The 21313-nt window shown below is 37.1% G+C and overlaps 1 protein-coding gene across 1 annotated transcript in view; it reads right to left on the bottom strand.

The window, feature by feature from the left end:
• LOC121319953 overlaps nt 1-18395 on the bottom strand; it is an 18581-nt gene extending 186 nt beyond the window's left edge. The window contains exons 1-12 of the mRNA XM_041257957.1: nt 18374-18395; nt 17551-17641; nt 15873-16033; nt 14811-14919; nt 13663-13733; nt 12834-12939; nt 12249-12315; nt 11999-12081; nt 11291-11390; nt 3617-3715; nt 2075-2181; nt 1-871 (exon numbers count right to left, since the gene is read on the bottom strand). The exon at nt 1-871 is cut by the window's left edge and continues 186 nt beyond it. Of these exons, the coding sequence (XP_041113891.1) occupies nt 814-871; nt 2075-2181; nt 3617-3715; nt 11291-11390; nt 11999-12081; nt 12249-12315; nt 12834-12939; nt 13663-13733; nt 14811-14919; nt 15873-16033; nt 17551-17573 (984 nt within the window). The 5' untranslated portion in view covers nt 17574-17641; nt 18374-18395 and the 3' untranslated portion in view covers nt 1-813. The remainder of the gene's footprint in view (nt 872-2074; nt 2182-3616; nt 3716-11290; nt 11391-11998; nt 12082-12248; nt 12316-12833; nt 12940-13662; nt 13734-14810; nt 14920-15872; nt 16034-17550; nt 17642-18373) is intronic.
• Between the last annotated feature and the right edge of the window lie 2918 nt (nt 18396-21313).

A 21313-nucleotide genomic window follows, 5' to 3' on the forward strand; every position in this document is an offset into this window, starting at 1 on the left:
TAGACAGCACTACTTTTAATCTTTGATACTAAACTAATTACAGATATAAACCTACAATTAATTTTGGGAAATTTTCTTAACCACTCTCTGTGAAGGTTAAACTGAAGTTAACTAGACACAACCTTCGCCTATTTTTAAATCATTACTGTTATAGGTTCTGAATTCGTATTCCAGGTACTGAATTTTACCATCCTTGGTTAAAACGCTTAAAGGTAAGACTTCTGTTGCCAAGCAGTTGAGTCTTTCAGGTTCCAGGATCTTAATGAGGCACAGCTAAACTAGTTATCTATGCACTTTGGCTTAGTAATTAAACTGGTTTTACAGACACTGATTAGCCTTAGGTTACTTTACCTAAAATAACATTTAGTTAGTCCAAGATTAGTGATAACAAGTTTCTTTGAAACCAGCCATTGGTGCCTGGTGGGGGGTTTCATAGCCCAAGATGGGAACGAGGAAAAGTATGAAGATGAATATATTTCATTTCTGTTTCTAAAAGGAGTAATAGTATAATTTAATAATAAGGAAGCCAGGGGGATCAACCTACCCACACATTTCAGATAAAAATGTTAATTTAGTCAAATGTACTGTATTTACACTGGTGTGCTGTAATATAAAGTTCTGATGGGAGATCTCCACAACTCAAATGGGGTAACAAGGACAGTTACATTTAAGACATTTCCAACAGTATGTAGTAAATAGCTGGCAGCAGTACTGAGAAAGTTATAAAAGTCATGGGATGATCCACATTTATTGGAATCCTCGGCTGTCACTGGCTGTGGAGATTCACTGTCACTCAGAATTAGCTTGTCCACTTCAGAGCTTGGCCTCTTTTGTAAATTTCTCCTTTTGGGTGTGGCTCCACGTTTCTTTTCTGTGTGGGAGCAGAACAAAAATAAATTGGCAATACAATTACCCATGTGCGCTTATGTTAGTGACCATAAATGAACAGTGTTTTAGATGAAATACCAGCGTAAATTCTCAATTCATTTCTATTTCATAATGATTGCTATTTCGTATTTTTTTCCACGTATAGAAAAAAACACATTTTCTTTCTTCAACGCTTTTGTCGTATGTAAAGGGTAGTACTGCATTAAAATCTAATTAAGTAACTTTCCTCTAAAACATTTTTCTATATTCATAACAATACTGTTAACAAAAGCTCAATAAATCTGACGACATGCTTGTTACCAGCAGAATTGAACAATTATTAACATTTAATATTGCAGGGGAAGGGAAAGGAAGATATAGATCACATTAGTAAAAGAACATCAGGGTTAATAGGCTAATTTAACAAACTTACAAAAGCAGAATAGGCCAAATAAGAAAAAAATACATTCTGTAACAAGAGAGGAATTTAGCTTGTCAGTTCTATAGACATTTCCCAAATGAAGCTCATAGAAAAAGCACTTGTCATAACAGAAAGTTAAATTACGCTACAGGAAAGCCCACACAATAATGCAAACACCAAACAGTGTACAAACCTTTTAACCCAGGCTACAGTGGTCTACAAATGTACTTGAATAACAGATAATAATAGAATTGTAATGTAGAATATCATTAAAATCATAGACTATGTCTGTGCCATCTGCTGGGGGGTGGGGAGTTATGACAAGAAATGCTGATGTAGTAATGCCTGAGCAGAGAGTACAATGTGGCTTTACGCTACACATCTCAATCTCCTGGTTACTGTTCAGGTTCATTCTCTAGAAATGCCTAGTGCAGAACTATAAACTACCTATGAGGAAGGAGTCTAAAACAAATATAGTCAATTATTATAAAAACAGTATGTCTTTGATTAGCAATATTTTAGTTATTAGCAGGTTTAATATTTATTAAATCACCCAATAGGTATTAAACTCACTGAATCAGCATTCTTAGATTTGGCAGATACTGTAGTATGGGCTGATTTAAATCTTATATCCGAATACTGTTAGTCTGATATACTTATTGTTTACTACTTTGTTATATCATTATTATTATTGTTTAGTCATCTAGCGGGCCCTTTTATTCATAGCGACTAAAAGAGACTTAGGGGTGAACTATGCATCACTTCTCCCCTGAGATTCACCAGTACCTGTGTCGCTGCCTATCTCTCTGTTGTTGCAGCAGAATGTGGACCAAGTCTTCAGCTGGCTTTCCAGACTGATCCTTTCCAGGGTCTTTTTTAGCTTTGCCAGCTTCCTAGTGGATCAGAAGGTAAAGTATAACTTAATCTGTGTTTTTTTTTTTGGGGGCGGGGGGGGGCTTTGTAATACCAATTTAAAACTATGCGTGGTTCACCCCCGCCCCTTAACGTCTATGCAAATGATGTTGTATTGGGGCTCTTGTATAACAAGGTTGCTTTTTATATAAATATTGCTGATTTCTGTTTTACAAAAAAAAAAAAGAAAACTATACTAATGTTAAATTACGCTACAGGAAAGCTCCCACAAATTGAGGGTGTTGTATAAAATGAGGACCATCTGTAAGAATTACCCTCCACAATGTTTAAAAAAATTGTGGGGCAGCAATAAACAAACTAAATGGGGGGGGGGGGGGGCATCCTTCTGTGAAGAACCACACTAGCCCTTTTAGAAGCATCAAATGTCCCGTCACTACAGAACATTCAAAAGATAAAAATAGGTTAAAAGACTATATTTCCCTAAATTTATGGTTTATATAGAGTCAAAATAATCTCTGTTATTGGATAAAAGACAGATTTGTATTTTAAATGTGCACTTAAATATATCAAAGTTTTTTTTTTTTTTTTTAAAGAAACATTTACAGATTTGAGAATATCTTCAAAATAGCTTAGACTTTTCAAAATCCCAGCCCCATATTCGTATAGATGAACACAGCAACCTGAACAAAACAATCACCTGATCCGATTGAGATTAAGCGATTCAATGGGAAGTTATCAAGCAAAAATCAGCCCATAGGAATAGGTCAGTAGGTACCTACTAGCCTCCCACCAGGTAGAGTAGGGAGTAGAGGTAGAGGTTAGTAAGCTAGTAGGTACCTACTGGCCCATTCGTATGGGATACTTGTTGCTTGATAACGTCCCATTGAATCGACTGATCTCATTCAGATCGGCTGAAACAATATATGAAAAGTGAGACTTCAAACATTTCAATGAAATCCAATGAATTCAAGGCATCCAATGAAGTTCTAAAACATGGAGGTTGATTGGTCTCGGGTCATGTGACATCATCTGCTTTCTAATCACCCCCATGTGACTAAAGTATATTACATTTTCCACACCAGATTGTTTCATAAATCAACTGCTTATGTTCTCTTAAAAGGCTTTGTTGATCTAGTAATGCTCAATTGGCCACAATTTCAGAATACAATTATGCCAGGGGGAAGCATTGAAGGAAAATTAGGATTCACTTCAAAAGTGTTGGTGAATAAAACAGTTATCGTAACCATAACTACTAATGCCACCACTTGTCTTGCACAACTTAAGTATTTTGCCTAAATTACCAAAACTTGAAATTTCCTATTGAAAAAGTTTAGCCCAGTGTCCTATGAAATAACAAAGTAGACCTTCAGGGTAACCACTTATTTTCTATCCAGTTTTACTTTTTCAAACTTTGATAATTTGTTAATCTAACATGGACTTCAGTGCCAAGCTTACCTGAGCAGAATTCAAAATGACATCAAAGGATAAGGCTTGACACATTTTGTTCACATTATATAATGCATGAGCAATTTCTTTCGAAAACTGCAAGGTAGACTTAAATGAAAAAAAAAAAATGATGTGGTTAGTAAAAGCATTTCCAGGATAGAGTACAAAATAAAATACAAACTGTTCTACTTGTCAACTTTTGAGAAGCATGTGTACTACTAGGGAAACTCTTGGAAAGTCACATTACCCTTGTACAATGGAAAATTGTGCAGAAAAAAACTTTCATACTAATTTAAAACTGCATGATGTAACTTCAAAGCAGAAAAGCAGTTACATGTGAGCAAAAGCATCTGCAAAGATTAAGAACCAGCCCCTTTGCAGCAAGGTCATATAACATAATTTGTTCAGGTCATTTCAAAACAAGTGACGTGTGACAACCAACATCAACAATTACCTTCAAGAAAGGATTCTGACAGCTCTTCTAAGAACCCCATATAGGTGCTTCAATGTACTGACTGCTGTTTTTTTTTAAAGTATTTTTTAAAACAGACTTTTTAATGAAAGTTAAAATTACAATTTACAAATGACACAAAACTAAACCCAGATTTACAATAAAACCTTAAAATGTTATCAAAGCAAAACAATTGGTGCTGAGTGTATAGGGAGACTAAAAATAACACTTTGAGAATGGGTACAGTTCGTCATTAATGTTCCAGACACAATTCAGCCAGTCACCATGCGGTGGTCTGCTTTAACCCAGTGGATACCCAGGGGAGAAGGGAAGCAGGCAAGCACTAACTTCCCAAGATGTTCAGAATGCGTTTTGACGTTTTTTGATGATGGGAAGTCTTATTGAGTCTCATGTTCATTCAGGCTGGGTGAGTCGGCACAATCTATGACAATGACACATTCCCTTTACTTAGGAACAGACAGTACTGTCTTTCTGCAGTATGTTAAAATGTGTCGCTGATTTAAAAATTGAATTCATGCTTTCTGTCAGGTCAGCCGCTGGATACGGATGCACACAATTGTGGTTTAGATGGCTGACAAAACAAAGTGTGTATGATGGGATTGAGCACTTCTGCCTGCATCTCGAAACCAGGCTTCTTGCTCTAGGGTATGTTGAAAAGCACTTCGAAAGAATTGTCTTTGAGTGGTGAGCTCCAGACTTAAGTCAAGTCTAATGACACATTGCGTAAATTCCTGACAAACGTATGTATCATCACCTGTGAATGGCCATAATGAAAGAATTAAACTACAGAGTTTCAACAGTATAATAGACTTAAATAAAAACATATTTTCATATCTCCTAAATATCAGAGATATGACACTGACTTGTAAAGGGTAAATTGGTCATTTAAATGTTTGATAAACTGACAAAAAAACTTTTTTTTAGAGGATTCTGGTTGAAAAAAATATCATGTACAAATAGGAATATTAAAAACTTTTTTTCTGCATGCAAGTAATTATTAAAACACTCAAGGCAATAAGACCTACAATTTTAATATGTTTGTGTTCTGTTAAATTTATTAGTTAGCAAGCATGTGTTACCCAGGTTTGATTGCATGCTATCCATTTGCTTTATTTCTGACACAAACACCTGCAAGCCTTCAGAAAACAACTAATAAATATAAGTAACTAAATTACTTGGAAAGCTATATAACATCTTTATATATTTATCCATTTGAAATGTCTGTAACACTTTTGGAATGTAGTATTTATTATAGGCTGTTATGCAGCTTCGCTCTTAAGTGCATTTGCAAGATCTAGCCTTTGCTAAATGCATTGTGACGATCCCTGGGAGGGTGGGGGTCCCTCAGTGGTTAACTTGTGTGAGTGGTTGAGGAGTAGGGGAAACGTGGTTGGGGGTAAATGACTTGAGTGCATGCTAGGAGTGGGAGGCGGGGTGTAGGGAGGAAGGGATGCGAGTGATTGGAGGGGAGGAGGGGTCGAGCAAGGGCATAAATAGGGGGCACATTGCTCTCAACCCCCGCTCTTGCCGCAAACGGTGGAAGTGACAGGATAGCAATCCTCCCCTATAGCCTGGAGATCACAGGTATGAATCCAGGCTATGTCATTGCCGACTGCGACTGGGACTGCCTAGAGGGCAGCTCACATTTGGTAGTGAGGGCTTAGGCAGGCAGGGCAATCCACACTTCACTGTGCACCAGCGACCCTTGTGGCTGATAGAGCGCCTGCAGGTCTGGAGCCATTGAGATCTGTGTTGTCCTCTGGCACTATAGGCAAAGTGACAACGTGGTCGCCTGGGAACACCGGACTAATCTCTCTGACGTCCAGACCTCGTAACTCTAAAGACCACACAGGAGAACTCTAGCACAACCTGATGGCTTCACTGTGAATCCGTACTGTGAAAAATGACGGATTAGTAGGAACACATTTCGGAGGACACGTGTTTCCAGAGTCGCCAGGGGGTTGCAGCGGTGAACCAGGTTAAGAAATAATTGGGCATTCCAAATTTGGGAGAAAACCGGGGTAAAAACCATTGGCGACGACTACATTTATATATACATATATATATAAACAAGACAGGATAGCGAGTGAGGAAAGTGAGAGATAAGAGTAACGAGGAAAAGGAAAAGAATGAAAAGTTAGAAATATCAAATCGCCACTTTATTTTGTGTTTGCTCCCAGTATCCTTCCCTTGCTTATTTATTTTGCTGTTTAAATAAATATGGGCTGAAGCCTTTAAACTAACTACCTTGTCTGACTCAATTCATCCTGGAAACCAGCAACATTACAGTATCAACAAATTAACTGCTATGGAAGCTTCATTCTTTTATATTTAATTTTTCTGTTTAAACTAGAGGGGACTCTTCGCTTATGCATTTTTTGAAACATACAATCTACTCAGTGTCTCACTTCCCTGAACACAAGCTATACTTATGGTTAAGGGGTGTATTCAATCATAAAATATTGCAGCCTGCCCATTTGGTAATATTAAACCAAACTTTCCATAGGTGCACTATACCAGTAGCAGTCCACGTCTGAAAGATTAATTGAATATAGCCATATAATAGGGAAACAGAACAGGTTACAAAGTGGCTCTGGATTTTTTTTTATATATGTTGAACCCACCCTTAAGTGTTGCTAAAACGAGTAAAATATATTGGAAGATAGCATCTTTGAACTGCCCTCAAATTTAGTAAGGAATATTTTCAGGAGCTAAACTTTTTTACTTTGGCACACATTAATAGAATACTTATACCAACTACCACCTATGTTCATGATGTCTTAAATTGAATATCCTATTATGTGTGTTCTCTACCTTTGACTGTTTGTAGAAAATTACAGCTGCACACCACTAGTGGTTATTTTTGAAACCACCTCACTTACGAATTTTAGTTGGAGAAAAAGGATTTATCTGACCCAAGCAACAACTACAGAGAATGGTTGAACACACATAATCTGACATTAAAACTGGTAAGAAATAAAGCAAATCAGAGGCTATAAAGTATTCCTTTAATTGTACCATTTCTATATCCAGTTGGTTTATAAAAGGAAACTGAAAACAATTAGCATTAGTTGGATTGCATACATCAGATCCCTAGCTGGCTGTAGACCAAACAGTGACTGGTATCCGAGTCTCCACTGGCCAGAGACATTCATGACAAATTAATTTTCCCTATGTGTTCCTATCCAATCAGGCATTAAGCCCTAATTTGTTGTCAGACTGAGGATTCCACAGAGTGAAAAAAATGGTCTTGATTTAACTGCCAGCAACTATCTCTATTACCAGCACGATTCCATCAAATGTAATAGAGGTACATGTAGCATCTAAAACAGAGCTCTCTTGTAATACATAGTTTACTGAAACCACCTAGTAGGGATATGCTACGGCAATCTGTTCTGTACATATAATATCACTATAAAGTCTAGAAAATCAGAGCAAAACCATGGCTAATGGATGGCAAATAAAATGCTAGAGCTAATGCGTGAGAAATACAAGCTGGAAGAGTATGCATATGGTAAAAGCTGTGTAGGCACATGAAGCATAATATTAAGCTTGGTAAACACAGGAAATGTGGTAAAATCACAGTGAAGTTTCAGAAACTGTAATGACAATAACACAAGTTAGAATGTAGGCAGACAAACCAGTTGGTTTCTTTTGATTCAGTATGTCACATGATATGGCTGAAGGTTACAAATCAGCTTGAAAGTAAACAGTTCTTATTTCTAAGAAGTAACCTCTTGCAAATGGAAGTAGACCACTGCACATGGTTATGCAATAAAAAAGGGCTTCTCAATTCCTGGAATGTTATTGTGCCTAATTGTAACAATTCCTGACCCTTTGGATACACTGGAGGGGGCTTTATGGTGCCCTTTTGACTTGTACATTCCAAACCTGTGTAACAATTTATGACAGATTCAATTCATATAGGATCAATTATTTAGGCGCCACTTCGTATTGCTGCTAACCATGCCATAATACATCATAAAAGCCTAACAGGGTGAACACTTCAGTGGAATACATTGTTACACAGCAGTATACTCTGATCCTACAGGAATATATGTCAGGCAAAGAGATGTCATTTCAAAAACTGCCAGAAAATATACTTTGTTATTATACAGAATCATGGGGTTCATTTTAATGATCTAAGCTACAGCAGATCCTAATGCCCCACCCCCTAAAATAATAACCCTGTTTTTATGGGTCCACATTGCACCAGCAGGATTAATTTCTTAAAAAACTGTCAGGATTAAGATTCACCACAGTATATCAAATATAAACGTTTAAAACCATAAAACGCATACCTCCCGTTCCTTGACTATGCCCAGCTGTAAATGCATATTCAGAGCAATGGAAATACAGTGGTGCTCGTACATATGTTGGGGGAAACTGGCTATGTACTTTCTTTTGGAGTTAAGAGGCTAGGCTATATGAATGTTAATGCATTGTCCTCCTACGCTGTAGCTCCTGGGTGGCTGTGTGGTGAGTTCGCTGTGTGTAAAGAAACGGGCGGCTGACGGCATACGATTCTTAGGACAGCGTGTGTTCATCTTCACCGCTCCCGAGTCAGCGCAGGGGTGGCGGCGGTGAGCTGAGTCTGAATAATAATTGGGCATTTCAAATTGGATGAAAATACAAAAATAATTGGCAACGACTAAATAAAAAAAAAAGAAAATTGTAAAGTATTGTGCACATCTGAGCCAAACTGATACATGGTCCTACATTGTAGATATATTATCAAGCAATTACAGAAACAACCAACCAGAAAAAAATGCTGGTACTTTGGGTATATGAAACAAAAAAATAAAAGGTATTAAGTTGTTATCTATAGGATAGATGATAATAACAAACAAGAATGCTGTTGAGTAAATCTAGTGAGTGACGCTGTAACATCTGAAAAAGCAATCGGATCGGATTTCCACGTTTTGATCTGGATCATATTGTGCAATTGGGTTTTTCAAAACACCAAAATGCGAACGGGATTACTGTGATATGGATTTTGTTTTGGTAATCCGATCACACTTTTAATCACAATTTAAATGTTGCAATTGGGTTTTTCAGAATTTAAAGGCGATCAGGATTACTTTGATCCAAAATACCAGGATCACTGTGATCCTACTGCAGAGGTAAACATCGATATTTAGTTTGAATTGTCATAGCAAACATATGTTACATGTCCAAATAGATTGTTAGAATAATATGTTTACATATTTATTTAAGTTTTGTATCTTTTGGAGGGACGGCCTGATCTAGGCGGGGTCTTGGTGTTGCCATACACCTTCCACTTCTTAATAATCGTCTTGACCGTGCTCCCCAAGGGATATTCAAGGCCTTTGATATTTTTTTTATACCCATCCCCTGATCTGTGCCTTTCAACAACTTTGTCCCAGAGTTCTTTTGAAAGCACCTTGGTGCTCATGGTTGAGTCTTTGTTTTGAAATGCACTACCCAGCAGAGGGAACCTACAGGAACTGCTGAATTTATCCTGAAATCATGTGAATCACTACAATTTAACATGGGTGGAGGCCACTTAACTTGGTGTGTGATTTTGAAGGCGTCCGGTTACACCTGAGCTAATTTAGGATTGCTATTACGAAGGGGGTGGACACAAGGCAACAAAAGGTGACAATTTTGAAAGGGGGTGTAGACTTTCTATAGGCACTGTGTGTGTGTGTGTGTGTGTGTATATATATATTCAAATTCAGGCTATGTCACCGATTATGACCGGGGGTTCCTAGGGGGCGATGCGCAATTGGTCGAGCGCCGCCCTGGGTAGGGAGGGTTTAGGTCGGCAGGGTTCACCGCGCATCAGCGACCCCTGTGGCAGATAGGGCGCCAGTGGTTCTGCAGTGGAACATTCAGGTCTGTGTTGTCCTCCAGTACTATAGGTCTTGTGGCCTTGCTGTGGTTTCCGCAGTGCGAAAATGACAGGATCACTTTTGTAGGATGCATGTTCCAGCCTCCGTTTCCTGAGTCACGAGGACCGGGATACAAAGAACAATTGGGCATAAGAGCCAGTAACTCTGTCACAGAACCATATAAAGGAAAACCATTCCATCCTTGAGTACAGAGGGTAACTGACAGCCACAAAAAAGGCACTGTTACAAAGCTGGAGGCATAAACTACTACTGTAATGTTCAAAGGATATTATGCACCCCGTGCACAGTAAAAAGCTAATGATTGAATAGCCTTTGGGTTATATCCTGTAAACTGTAATGTGCACCTCTTCTAAAACAAACACATCTTGTATAGTATGTTAGAAAAGACACTATAGCATGCTATGTAGGATACTAGGAATGCAAAACCAGTATATAATGCACTTTGTACTCTGAAGAATATAGTATTTCTAAAATTCTGCAATAGTGTTTCGAATTGGTCTAGATCTCATGTAAAAATAACTGAGGTACTGCTGTTAAATGAGATTTCTAATGCTTGATGATTGTTAAGATAATTTTTTTATACAATGAGTCATCTCACACTGCTTCAATAGTTCAGGAAAAAACAAGATGACAGATACAGTATTCAGTTTAAATCACTTTGAATTAATTTGTAGAAAGCAAGCTAAGGCAAATGTCAGACATAATAAACCCCTACCTTTCACAGCAGAAATTTCCCATAAACAGGTTGATTTCGCTAACCTTTATCAATAGTGTGGCCATGGTAACATTTAATTTGGAGTTATCCAATGCCTTAGTCAAATACTTGGTAGGTTCAAGATCAAATAGGTAGGAGTAGAAAAATACAGCATTTTATTTAACCATGTGTTGTACCAGGCAGCCCTGTACAAAGAGGGTGACAAGAAGATTTAGAAAAAGGTATGTTTAAATAAGAACCTGGCTAAATAAAATGATGTGTTTTTCTACTCCTACTAACTTCCTCTTTAAAGGTTACTGACACAGTACATTAATTGAGAGATATTGTCTGTTCAAAGCCATAGCTACATATTATCTTCTAAAAACAAAGGCTACCAATGGAAAAGCACTTTGCCACAAGGATCTTTTTTTTTTTTTAACATTTTTTTAGCAAAAGCACAGTTTAGCTTTATCTTATTATTTACAGTATAGCGAATGGTACTGTACAAAGGAATGGCAAAGGAATCCATACGTTTCATTGCAGTGATTATAGACATATCACTTATTGCATTCCTATAGCACTTAAATGTTTACTTTTAAGTGGGGGTATCCATCATTCTGTCCTATAAAGCACTTACTGACCTCCAAGACAATCTGCTCCATAATGAGGCTGATGACCCGATCTGTTAGGACCTCCTCCATCACCCTATCAACCTGCTGCTTTTGTTTCCAAGAGTGCTGCCTGGGTAGAAGCACACAGTCAAGGACAAATCTTCCGGACAGAGCGTGGAAGTCATGGAACACATCGCTGTGCGTGGCAGGCAGGTACCTCCACTGCCAGTACAAGAAAAAGCGTTTAATGAGCTACATTTTGATTACTGTTTTTTTTGTATTTTTTTTAAATTATTATTATACGTGTTTGCCCAGCAATTATTGACAGTCATCCTTTATCATTTTTTCATGTTGCCTTGGTTATGAAAATGTGTATTTGCTATGTTGTAAATCAAAATGAGAATAACGGCCCAGAAAACCAGATAATATTATGCATTTTGCCCTATTTGCCCTATGTTTTAAATTCATTATACATAAGCCAGCCATACTATTAAACTAAGTAATTCAAGCTTGATTTAAATCAATTATAAGATAACTAACCGATTGAAAGAGAAATGTATATATACACTTGTACATTCTATTTTTTTAGCTTTCAGTGTCAAGCCTGAGAAAAGGCTAGGTGAGTTTTAATGATAAAATAGTAATTAAAAAAGACAAAGTGAGCCATGTACATTAATTTTTAAACACTAACAATAGTGATATAATATATTGGGTAATGAGCACAAGACCAAAGGATACTCGGTGAAGTGATCTGCCCGTTGTGACAAGGAAAAATTGTCATCCATTATCTCATCCACCACCTCATTGAATAGTCGATGAACCTGAGGAACGTGAATCAGGGAAAGATTAAAACCCTACTGTGAATAAATCATAGATGTCTGTAAAAACACATCAAAATTAAATAATTTATAATCATGTAAATTACAAATTCGTAACAATCTCCTAGTTATATTTTAATTCAGCAATGTCTTCCATGAGACAAACTAACCGTTTTGATGTGACTTGTTTGGGTTGGTACAGTTGTTTCAGCCAATTTCTCCCTCTCAAGTTCTTCTCTTAAAAAAAGCCCCAGAAAATCCAAAACTTAATTTACAGTACACCAATACATTTATTTTAAAAATATTAAAGTTTAATTGTATTATATAGATATTAGAGAGTTACAAATACACAGTATTTATTAAAATATTATAGTCCATTTTAAAATATGTTTTCAACAGTGTCCAGTTGATGGCTTTGTAGTTAGATAGTTTACATATGCAGCAGATATGAATATAGTGTGCATCTCAATAGCTGTCAACATAGTCATTCTTCATATATGGGAAGATTTCTATTGATGGCTCCAGCTGTGATTTATGGCCTATATTCACTGGCCACCTAATGGCTGCCAATTTTTTGTATTTTGAATAACGTCCAACATGTCTAAACTGTTAAACCTGTTAGCCTTAGCCACTGAAAGGAACCCAGACACATTCATCAACTTTAATTAATGATAAGCTAACACATCTTTTAAACTGATGACCACAATGATGATGACCTGATGATTGATTGAATTATGTGAGAGTGTAAGAAGCACCTAATTTTTTTTACTCTGGCCTCCATGGCTGGTAGACTCTCCATTCGCTGTTGTATACGAGTCTGAAGATCATGGTCATTGCCTGGGTGTGGAGGCACAATAAATTCTGTTCAAAAAAGAGGGGACTGGTTAGTGTTACAGCACAAGGGCTTTTACTAGGAGTCAGAAAGGAATGTATACAGTACTCTAAAGAATTTATGAAAGCGATAACAGTATACAAGGCAACATTTTCTGGTGTTGGGTGCCTGGAATAATTTAAAACTGCTTACTGTTAACAGTGACAGAATTGTATTTAAAATAATAAAATTAATTTGAAAGGGAACAGCATACCCAAAATAGATTTATACAAAAGCCAGGGCTGTAGAAAAGAACACATTTTTGGCAGGGGAGCAATGAGTTTAAAGTGCTTTTTTTTTTTTTTTTCTGGGATCACATGGAGAGCCAAAAATTATCAAAACTGAAGTGTGCAGTTTTGTATGAGCTTTTCTTGTGAGTCGAACACATCAAAGAGTGCACAAGAAGCCACTCTAATATGATTTGATCCAGTGAGCACTTATTAACATAACAGAGCTTAAAACAGGAGGAAGAGCTTTGATTAAACAGGAGGAGATTGCAATCAATCTCCTCCTGGAGGCTGATAACTTAATAATACTGACATCAGCATGAGACACATGCTTACCTCTCGACTGCAGAGCCCTTTAATTGAATGTTATGTCTTTGAACCACATGGTTTGCGATTTGCATCCAGCCACTGCCTTTCCATTCGATTCAGTATGCTGAGATGTCTATTTATTACACCTTCTACATTAAGCTGACTATTCTCACTCACCATGATGATTCTTCTGTAAATTAAGTGCCCAAAGCTCTCTCTTGATACGGTCTTCCTCTTCCTTGAGTATCCTGGAATGGAACATTTTATTTTAACTTGACAGCTTTATAACAAACAAGCTCAAATTAAGTACTGAAATGTTGAGTTCACCTAATTATTTCTAGTTGTTTAATACAGTATTCATATTTTTTTAATTCGCTCCTAGTTATACACACACACACACACACACACACACACACACACACACACACACACACACACACACACACACACACACACATAGCCTCTACCAACAAAGCAATTGTATAAAAAATAAAATAAAAAAGGATATAATGAAGACTATTAGAACAACCATCAATGACAGTGTGTCACGCCTTGACTGAGGTTAAATAAACTATAAAAGTGGCTTTGTAAAGTGATATATCACTAACAATTTGAGTGGGCAAAATGCAAGTGAAAGTTGAAAAACATTTCCCAATTAAATTCAGTCATTCGGGACAACGGAGTGAATCAGAAATGCATGTAAGAAGGTTGATAATTTATCTTACATGGACTGGCCAAGAGATCAACAAAGATGGAGATGAGGCAGGCAGAGGGTTGTGAGTACATATGAATGTAATGAAAGGTGGGCAGCTGGGTTATAGTGATATGTTACTGGTTAATTAGAAGAGTGACGTGTCCCTTCTCCCAAAGTTTCAAAACTTAATTTGTTAGCTCTGGTATCTTCTCTTTTTGCTGAGTGATGCCTGCATGCTCTATCATTGTATTTCTCTGCTAGGCTTTGTGTCACAAAAAAAAAAAAAAAAAAAAAATAGATGGTTGAATCTGTGCTGTAAATCCTGAGGTAACTGGTTCCATGACATGGAGGAGAGGGAGAAATGTGACTCATTTTAACCACCAGGTGATAAGAACAGTTTTTTGTTTCATAATTGAACATCCTGGTATTTTACTGCTCTAAACAACAGTAGGGTCGAATTATAGCCGCTTTTTATTATTAATACAGCTGGCACTTTCCTTCCAGGGTGATTTATTGACATCCTTAATAATAAAAATAATACAAATACAGTGGAAAGGAGTCAGTGATTGAGCCGGCTTACTATCTGCTGCTGTTTAGATCATTATAATAGATCCTTCTATGCATTACCAACCTTTCATTGTTACTATCTTGTATTTCCTTATCAAACTGCTGAATGCTGCGCCTGGCTAAGATGTCATCAATCAGCCTCTGCTTTGGGCTTGAAGACTCTGTCTTTCTATCTGCAAGGGAAAAGATGTTCTGTTGGATGATCAGCAGCTTCAAAACAATATCTACCCACTAACTGTTTCCATGCCATGCCAGTTTATAAACACTAACAGATTGCAGTTTACAATTGAAGAGCAACTTATTATGCATATATCATTGCACCCCTGTAGCCTCAACAGATACTAAGAAACAGTATAGAAGGCACTACTGTTATGTCATTGTAGATACAAATCCATTGTTACTACTTATCTCATATTGTATTCTAGTAGCATGTGCACTTATTGTTATCTACACTGTATTTAAATATTGTTTTTACACTGTAACCTTGTACTGCCCTGTAACACCTGTAACTCACCTTGGATAAAGACGACTGCCAAATAAACTAATAATAACAATTCACGGGACAGGAACAAAGAAGAACCTTGGGAATTGAGAATTTGAGAGAAGTGCTTTGTGACTTAAGAAGAAGAGTACAGTGTTTCCTCTTGGCCCGCGGAGAGCGTCCCTCGCAGATGTGAAACCGAACTGCTCGGGCTCCAAGGCTGGGAAGCAACCATTACCGTTACTTCCCCCGAGGGTAGAGAATGGGAAGCCGAGAGAGAGTTAGGTTAGATTTGGCCGGGGGTCCCCTCTGGCTCGCTGAGAACCTTCTTGGTGGAGGACGAGGCCAGCATGCCTAAGGTTGGGAAGTGAGCTTCACTTACCCCCAGAGGGAGACTGTTGCAGAGGTGGAGCAGCAGTTGCAGAGGAGTGGAAGAGGAGGGGAGGAAGGTGGAAAATGTAAAATGCAAGACAGAGAACAAGGGCATGACTTGGGGTTTAAATAGGGAGATTGGCAGATATTATTGGTTCCAGGAATAATACCAGAGTGTACCTGTCCCCCTACAACACTGTCCATTTCAGTACTTTTGGGTACAATTGTAAAATTAATAGGAAAGAGATAGATTAGATAAGCAGTGTCACTAACCTTTATTTAATATATCTGCATAGCTTTGTTTCATTGACTCAGCAGCAAAATGACCATGGTGTATTTTGAGTTCTTTCTGAAGCAATTTTCCAACCAAATAACTTGCAATAGGTTTTGGAGCTTCTGAAATCTCTTTGTTGTTGAAAGGTTGAATGTATTTCCTAAGGCCAATAACAATAAAACATTGAGTCAAAGTTGTTTTTTTAAGTGAGACCCATTTTAAAATGGGTGCATGCCACAACAGGCAACCAAGAAGGCACCTTAGTGATCAGTGTCCATCAAGGAGGCGCAAGTGTAGGACTAGTCATGCAACCCGGAGCCATGTACTTCATGGGAGACACAATTACTGGATAAATATACTAAATAACTAAACTGATAAATGCACGAGCCAAAACTTATGTCTAATTGAAAAAAAGGCCATAATCAGAAACAGCACCATTAACTTGTCACACTTAAGTGAACACTAAGCGTTTCAGAATATGGCATTTAGGTTCTTTTAAGCTTTACAGAAGACATAGAAACATAACTTGGTTTCCCAAATAGTCACTCCCTCCATAAATCAATGTTTTTTGACATAAGGCCTTAATGTACCTGCATGCCTAAGAGGTCTACATGAATACAATATCAACAAGGTAGACATGGTTGTAGAGTAATGCTTCTTAAAGGTACAGTATATACTATATATAGTGTTCTAGAGCAATATCTGACTATTCCTTAATAATTACAGGCAATATTTATTAAAGTGGTTGTAGCTAACAAAATAATTTAATAAAGCTTGCCTGGCATGCACTTTTATTATGAAGTTATAGCAAACATAAATGTTCATTTTTAAACAACTGCTACTTCACTAAGTTAAAGAAAGTTCTTAATTTGCTTGTCTTGCACTCCAGGATGTTTTCCTGCTCTACTTCCTTGGTCATTTCATCCCAGCAAAACAATCTAAAAGCACAACTTGTATTTAAACACAATAATATATTGAATATATTTATAATAGCTTTTTTTTTCTTTTTTTATCAACATACATTAACTTCAAAAAATCTTGTAACACTTCTGCTGCTTTGTGAAAAACAAACATCTAGCAGGGTGTTCCAATGCCTTTTAGAGCCAGTGTCTCTCTTCTTGTTGCTTAGCGATATTATCTCACACGGATTTGGTGTCTATACACATTTTATGTTCCTATTAGTTGCATTGGAGAGTGTCATTTTTATGTTTTACAATCTGCCAGTTGTCTGTTATGCAAAAATATATAAAAAGTGCACTGCATAAAAACCAACCACCGTAGCAGCTAGCTGTAATAGGAATATAAAACATGTAATTGAATTTCTTACAGCAGAAATCCTATTTCTGTGTAAGATTGTAATGCAAGAGACAAATGGATATAAAAGCTATTTCTTTTATGTTGTGAGTAAAGCAGGCACAACTCCTACCAAGTTTAGCACACACGCCAGCACCACATGCACATCGATAAACTCCTTTAATAAGCCTCATAGCAGGGAGAGAGCACTGAAGAGCAACCAACCATCACTTTTAAGGCATTGGTGGGCCCACTGTTTCAAGTTTTATACTGAAATAACACATTTGCTACTGCATGATTGTAGATTTCACAACATCACATATAATTTTACAGTATACAAGCAATAGAAAAAAACAGTATGGTTTACACAGACTAAAAACACACCTTCGTTGTTGAATGGATGCCATGTTGATTGTGAAACATTAGCAGAGGAACTATTTAGGCTGACTGGACCTCAATATCAACAGTCGAAATGCTAGGGTTAAAAGAAATTAAAAACTCATCACAAAGGTGCTCTTTTGTATATAACACCGAACTGTTTAATGTTATGTTGCTAAGAAACCAAACTTGATAATCCAGGATTGCAACTAAGCATCAAAAATATTTCAGTAGAAGTGTGCAGCCAAATGATGAAGATGTGCACAGACAATCACTTCCTACTCGACCACTCTTGTCTTGTCCTCAAACACAGGGTCATCTTTTTTTTGTACTATACTGTGTTATCCAATCTTTTTGTAAAATGTTTTAGTTGTGTTCTACAGTTGCCTTCTTTGCGTAACACCCAACACTAGATTCTCAGTTATTGATCAGTTTCTCTGTTTTATTCATAAACACATACTTTAAAAAACACTATTTAAATGACTATTGTGTATACAAGATATTCAATTTTGTTCCTTCTTTTTAATGCGTTTTAGGTCACATTATAATAGTTGCTCAAAATAGCAGTACGCTTCTGGCCAAAGATGCACTGTAGAACAAATCTTTTCCATGATATTTCCATGAATTAACTAAGACAGCTCTGGTAAACACATTACAAATAGACATCTTAACGAACCTAATTCAAATATCTTCTGAGAATCCTAGTGAGCACTCTCATGTTTTAAAATGACAGTAATGGAACCATCACTGTTTTGTATTAGTCTACTATGGTAACTTATATAAATACAATAAGTAAGGAAAGAAATCAGAGCATTACATGGATACCTACCCAAGGTAGCTGCAGTTTGAAGTACTGTAGTTTGTCTGTTGCTATGAGACCAAACCAATGACCTAGTAAACAGATGGAAGCTTCAACATGGTCATAAAGCCCTACCCTATAGAAAAAGTTGTTACATGTTTACCAGACACAAAAAAGTAACACAAAACAAATTGTATTATTCAACACAGGAAACATCATATCCAGTCAAGAACACTGTGTACTGTAACTACACATTTACCAGTTTAAGAATAACTTAAAAACCACAATACTTTTTGCATCAACATTTTGAAAAAAAATGTACTGTAAGTCATACAGTCTTTGTCATCAGAAATATATTGCAAATGTTGTGAATATTGTATAATTTAACAGAAAGCTAAATTGAATTAACTTTAATCTAATTTGTCTAGCTTAGCCTAGCGACAACGATCAATCTAACACCTTAAATGCATCAGGGACTCAGGAAACAAAAACCTGACATATGTGGTGTCTAAAGAAATGTAATTTCTAGTTATTTGGTAAAAATAACAGGAATTCAGAAAAAAATCGGATTTAGCAAAAGTTCTGCACGTTTTAAAAGTTTCCACTTTCCAGATTAGGATAATGAACTAATCAGACAAGAGGAAGGGGGCAGCAATAAAGTTCAAGCCCATTCAGCCACAAATTAGCCAATCTGAGTATGCAGCGGGAAATTCAAATAATCTTTGTTTGAAAAGTACAAAAGCTGATTGTAAATATTAGCTCCTTGCCCTGACCGCTCCTCTAAGCCCCTCTCATCCCCGGACCGCTCTGCTGAGCCCATTGGATCTGCTGAGCCCCCCTGATCTCCTCTTCTGATCCCTGCTCGCTCAGATTCAAAGAAACTACAAGACTGCACCTGGATCCCTCAGCTCTCAGTATCTATCCATCTAGGTCAGGGGCCCTGACACTCGGAGAAACACAAGGTAACAGAATGCTGAAAATATCTGCTTTCCAGGCTAAGTAACAATACTCTTTAATATCTATTCATGTATTGTGCTATCCCTTGTTGTACTGTCAGTATGTACTAATATTTCTTTGTTAAATTGTTGTTTAAACCTTAGTTCTCACTGTAATGCTTTTAATGTGACATAAATTGTGTAACTGTTTTCGTGTGAAAAGCATGGATGCTGAAAATGATTCCTCTTTAATAACCTGTAATTGTCTGGCTTATTTCAGGATCTAAAGGTGACTGGATAAGAACAGGAGACACCAGCAGCAATGTTATTTATTAACAATCCAGAAATACAAAGTACATCCACTCTTAAAACTTTATGGGGTGGACCAAGGAGACAAACTAAGCAAAGTTAGCACAGAAGACAATGTTTTAATCATAAAGACTTTATTGAAGAAAATACATTGGAAACATTTGTTTCCATTCATTTTTTCAGGTATACAATATACTACCAATGTTACCTAGGTAAAACGTAATCCCTTCATTCCAATCGCCAAAGGTAAAATGGTCTTAATAGTTGGTTAACGTGTTATAAATTGACAGGGAAATTGACTTTCTGGGCCTTATTTACAAAATGTAAGGACTGTTTTAAATGTTTTTTAAAGAGTGTTTATAAACATCCTCTCATGTTGAAGAGCACTTTAAAAAAGTTAAACACTTCTAACTTCTCCCCAAAAAAGGTTTCATAAACAGTAAGGTTGATTTAAATCAGAATGAGCTTACACTACCAGTCAGAAGTTTTAGAACACCTCCATTTTTCCAGTTTTTATTGAAATTTACACAGTTTAATGTCTCAGTGTACTCTGAAATTAAAACATAGAACAAATAAACAATTGGAGATAAAAAAAAAATCATGGAATCGTTTTGTTTAACAAAATTTAATCAAAATTTTTGACTCATCAAAGTATCTACCTTTTGTAGATATAACAGCCGAACACACTCGTGGCATTCTTTCTACAATGGAAATCTAATATTGCGGAAAGTTCTTCCCAACATTGTTGCAGACATTCCCACAAATGTGTTGCTTGTTGGTTGCTTTGCTTTCACCCTTCTGTCCAGTTCATCCCAAACCAGCTCAATGGGGTTTAAGTCTGGAGACTGTGCAGGCCATTTTATGATTTGAAGCCTACCGTCTTGTTCTTTTCTTCTAAGGTAGTTCTGACATAGCCTGGAGGTATGATTTGGGTCATTATTTTGCTGTAGGATGAACCCCTGACCAACAAGACGTATACCAGAGGGTATTGCATGGCGCTGCAAAATGCTGTGGTAGCTGTTTTGGTTCAGGGTGCCACTCACTCTGTGCAAGTTGCTGACTCTGGATCCAGCAAGAGCCCCAGACCATCACGCTTCCTCATCCATGTTTGACAGTTGGTGTCACACACCAAGGAACTATCCTTTCGCCTACTCGATGGCATACAAAAATCCTGCGTGATGAACCAAAGATTTCAAATTTTGATTCATCGGTCCATAAACCTTCTTCCAGCCTTCAGTCTTGAGACTTGCTTACTTTGACCAGTGTTAAGCTGTGCTTGAAGCTGTTGTACTGTGAGCCGCCTATCACGCAAGCTGTTGACCTCTTCCTGTCAGAGTTTCCTCCATTTTCCAAGTGCCTTTTGATGGTATAGGAAACTGTACTCACTGACACCTTGGCTTTCTTTACAATTTCTCTAAAGGAAAGACCTACACTTTTAAGGGTTATAATGGTCTGTCTGTCTTCCTTTATTAATTGCCTTTTTCTCGCCATTACGATAGCAATATACTACCTCCTGCAGTACAATACTGTCCAAATTATGCTTAAGAGGGTGTAGTAATGCAGTCTGTTCCAACACTGCTTGTATACAGACAGAGGGTTTGTAAGTAATCAGGAAAAGTTGGGACACCTGTAGGAATTGTTAGCATCAACTTTCAAGACTTAATTTACTTCCATTGCTGCAGAACAGCTATAAGTTGTTAACCCATTACTCGTTCCCTGAAAAAGG

Source organism: Polyodon spathula, chromosome 1 (genome assembly GCF_017654505.1).
Source record: "Polyodon spathula isolate WHYD16114869_AA chromosome 1, ASM1765450v1, whole genome shotgun sequence".
In the NCBI taxonomy this organism is placed as follows: Eukaryota; Metazoa; Chordata; class Actinopteri; order Acipenseriformes; family Polyodontidae; genus Polyodon; species Polyodon spathula.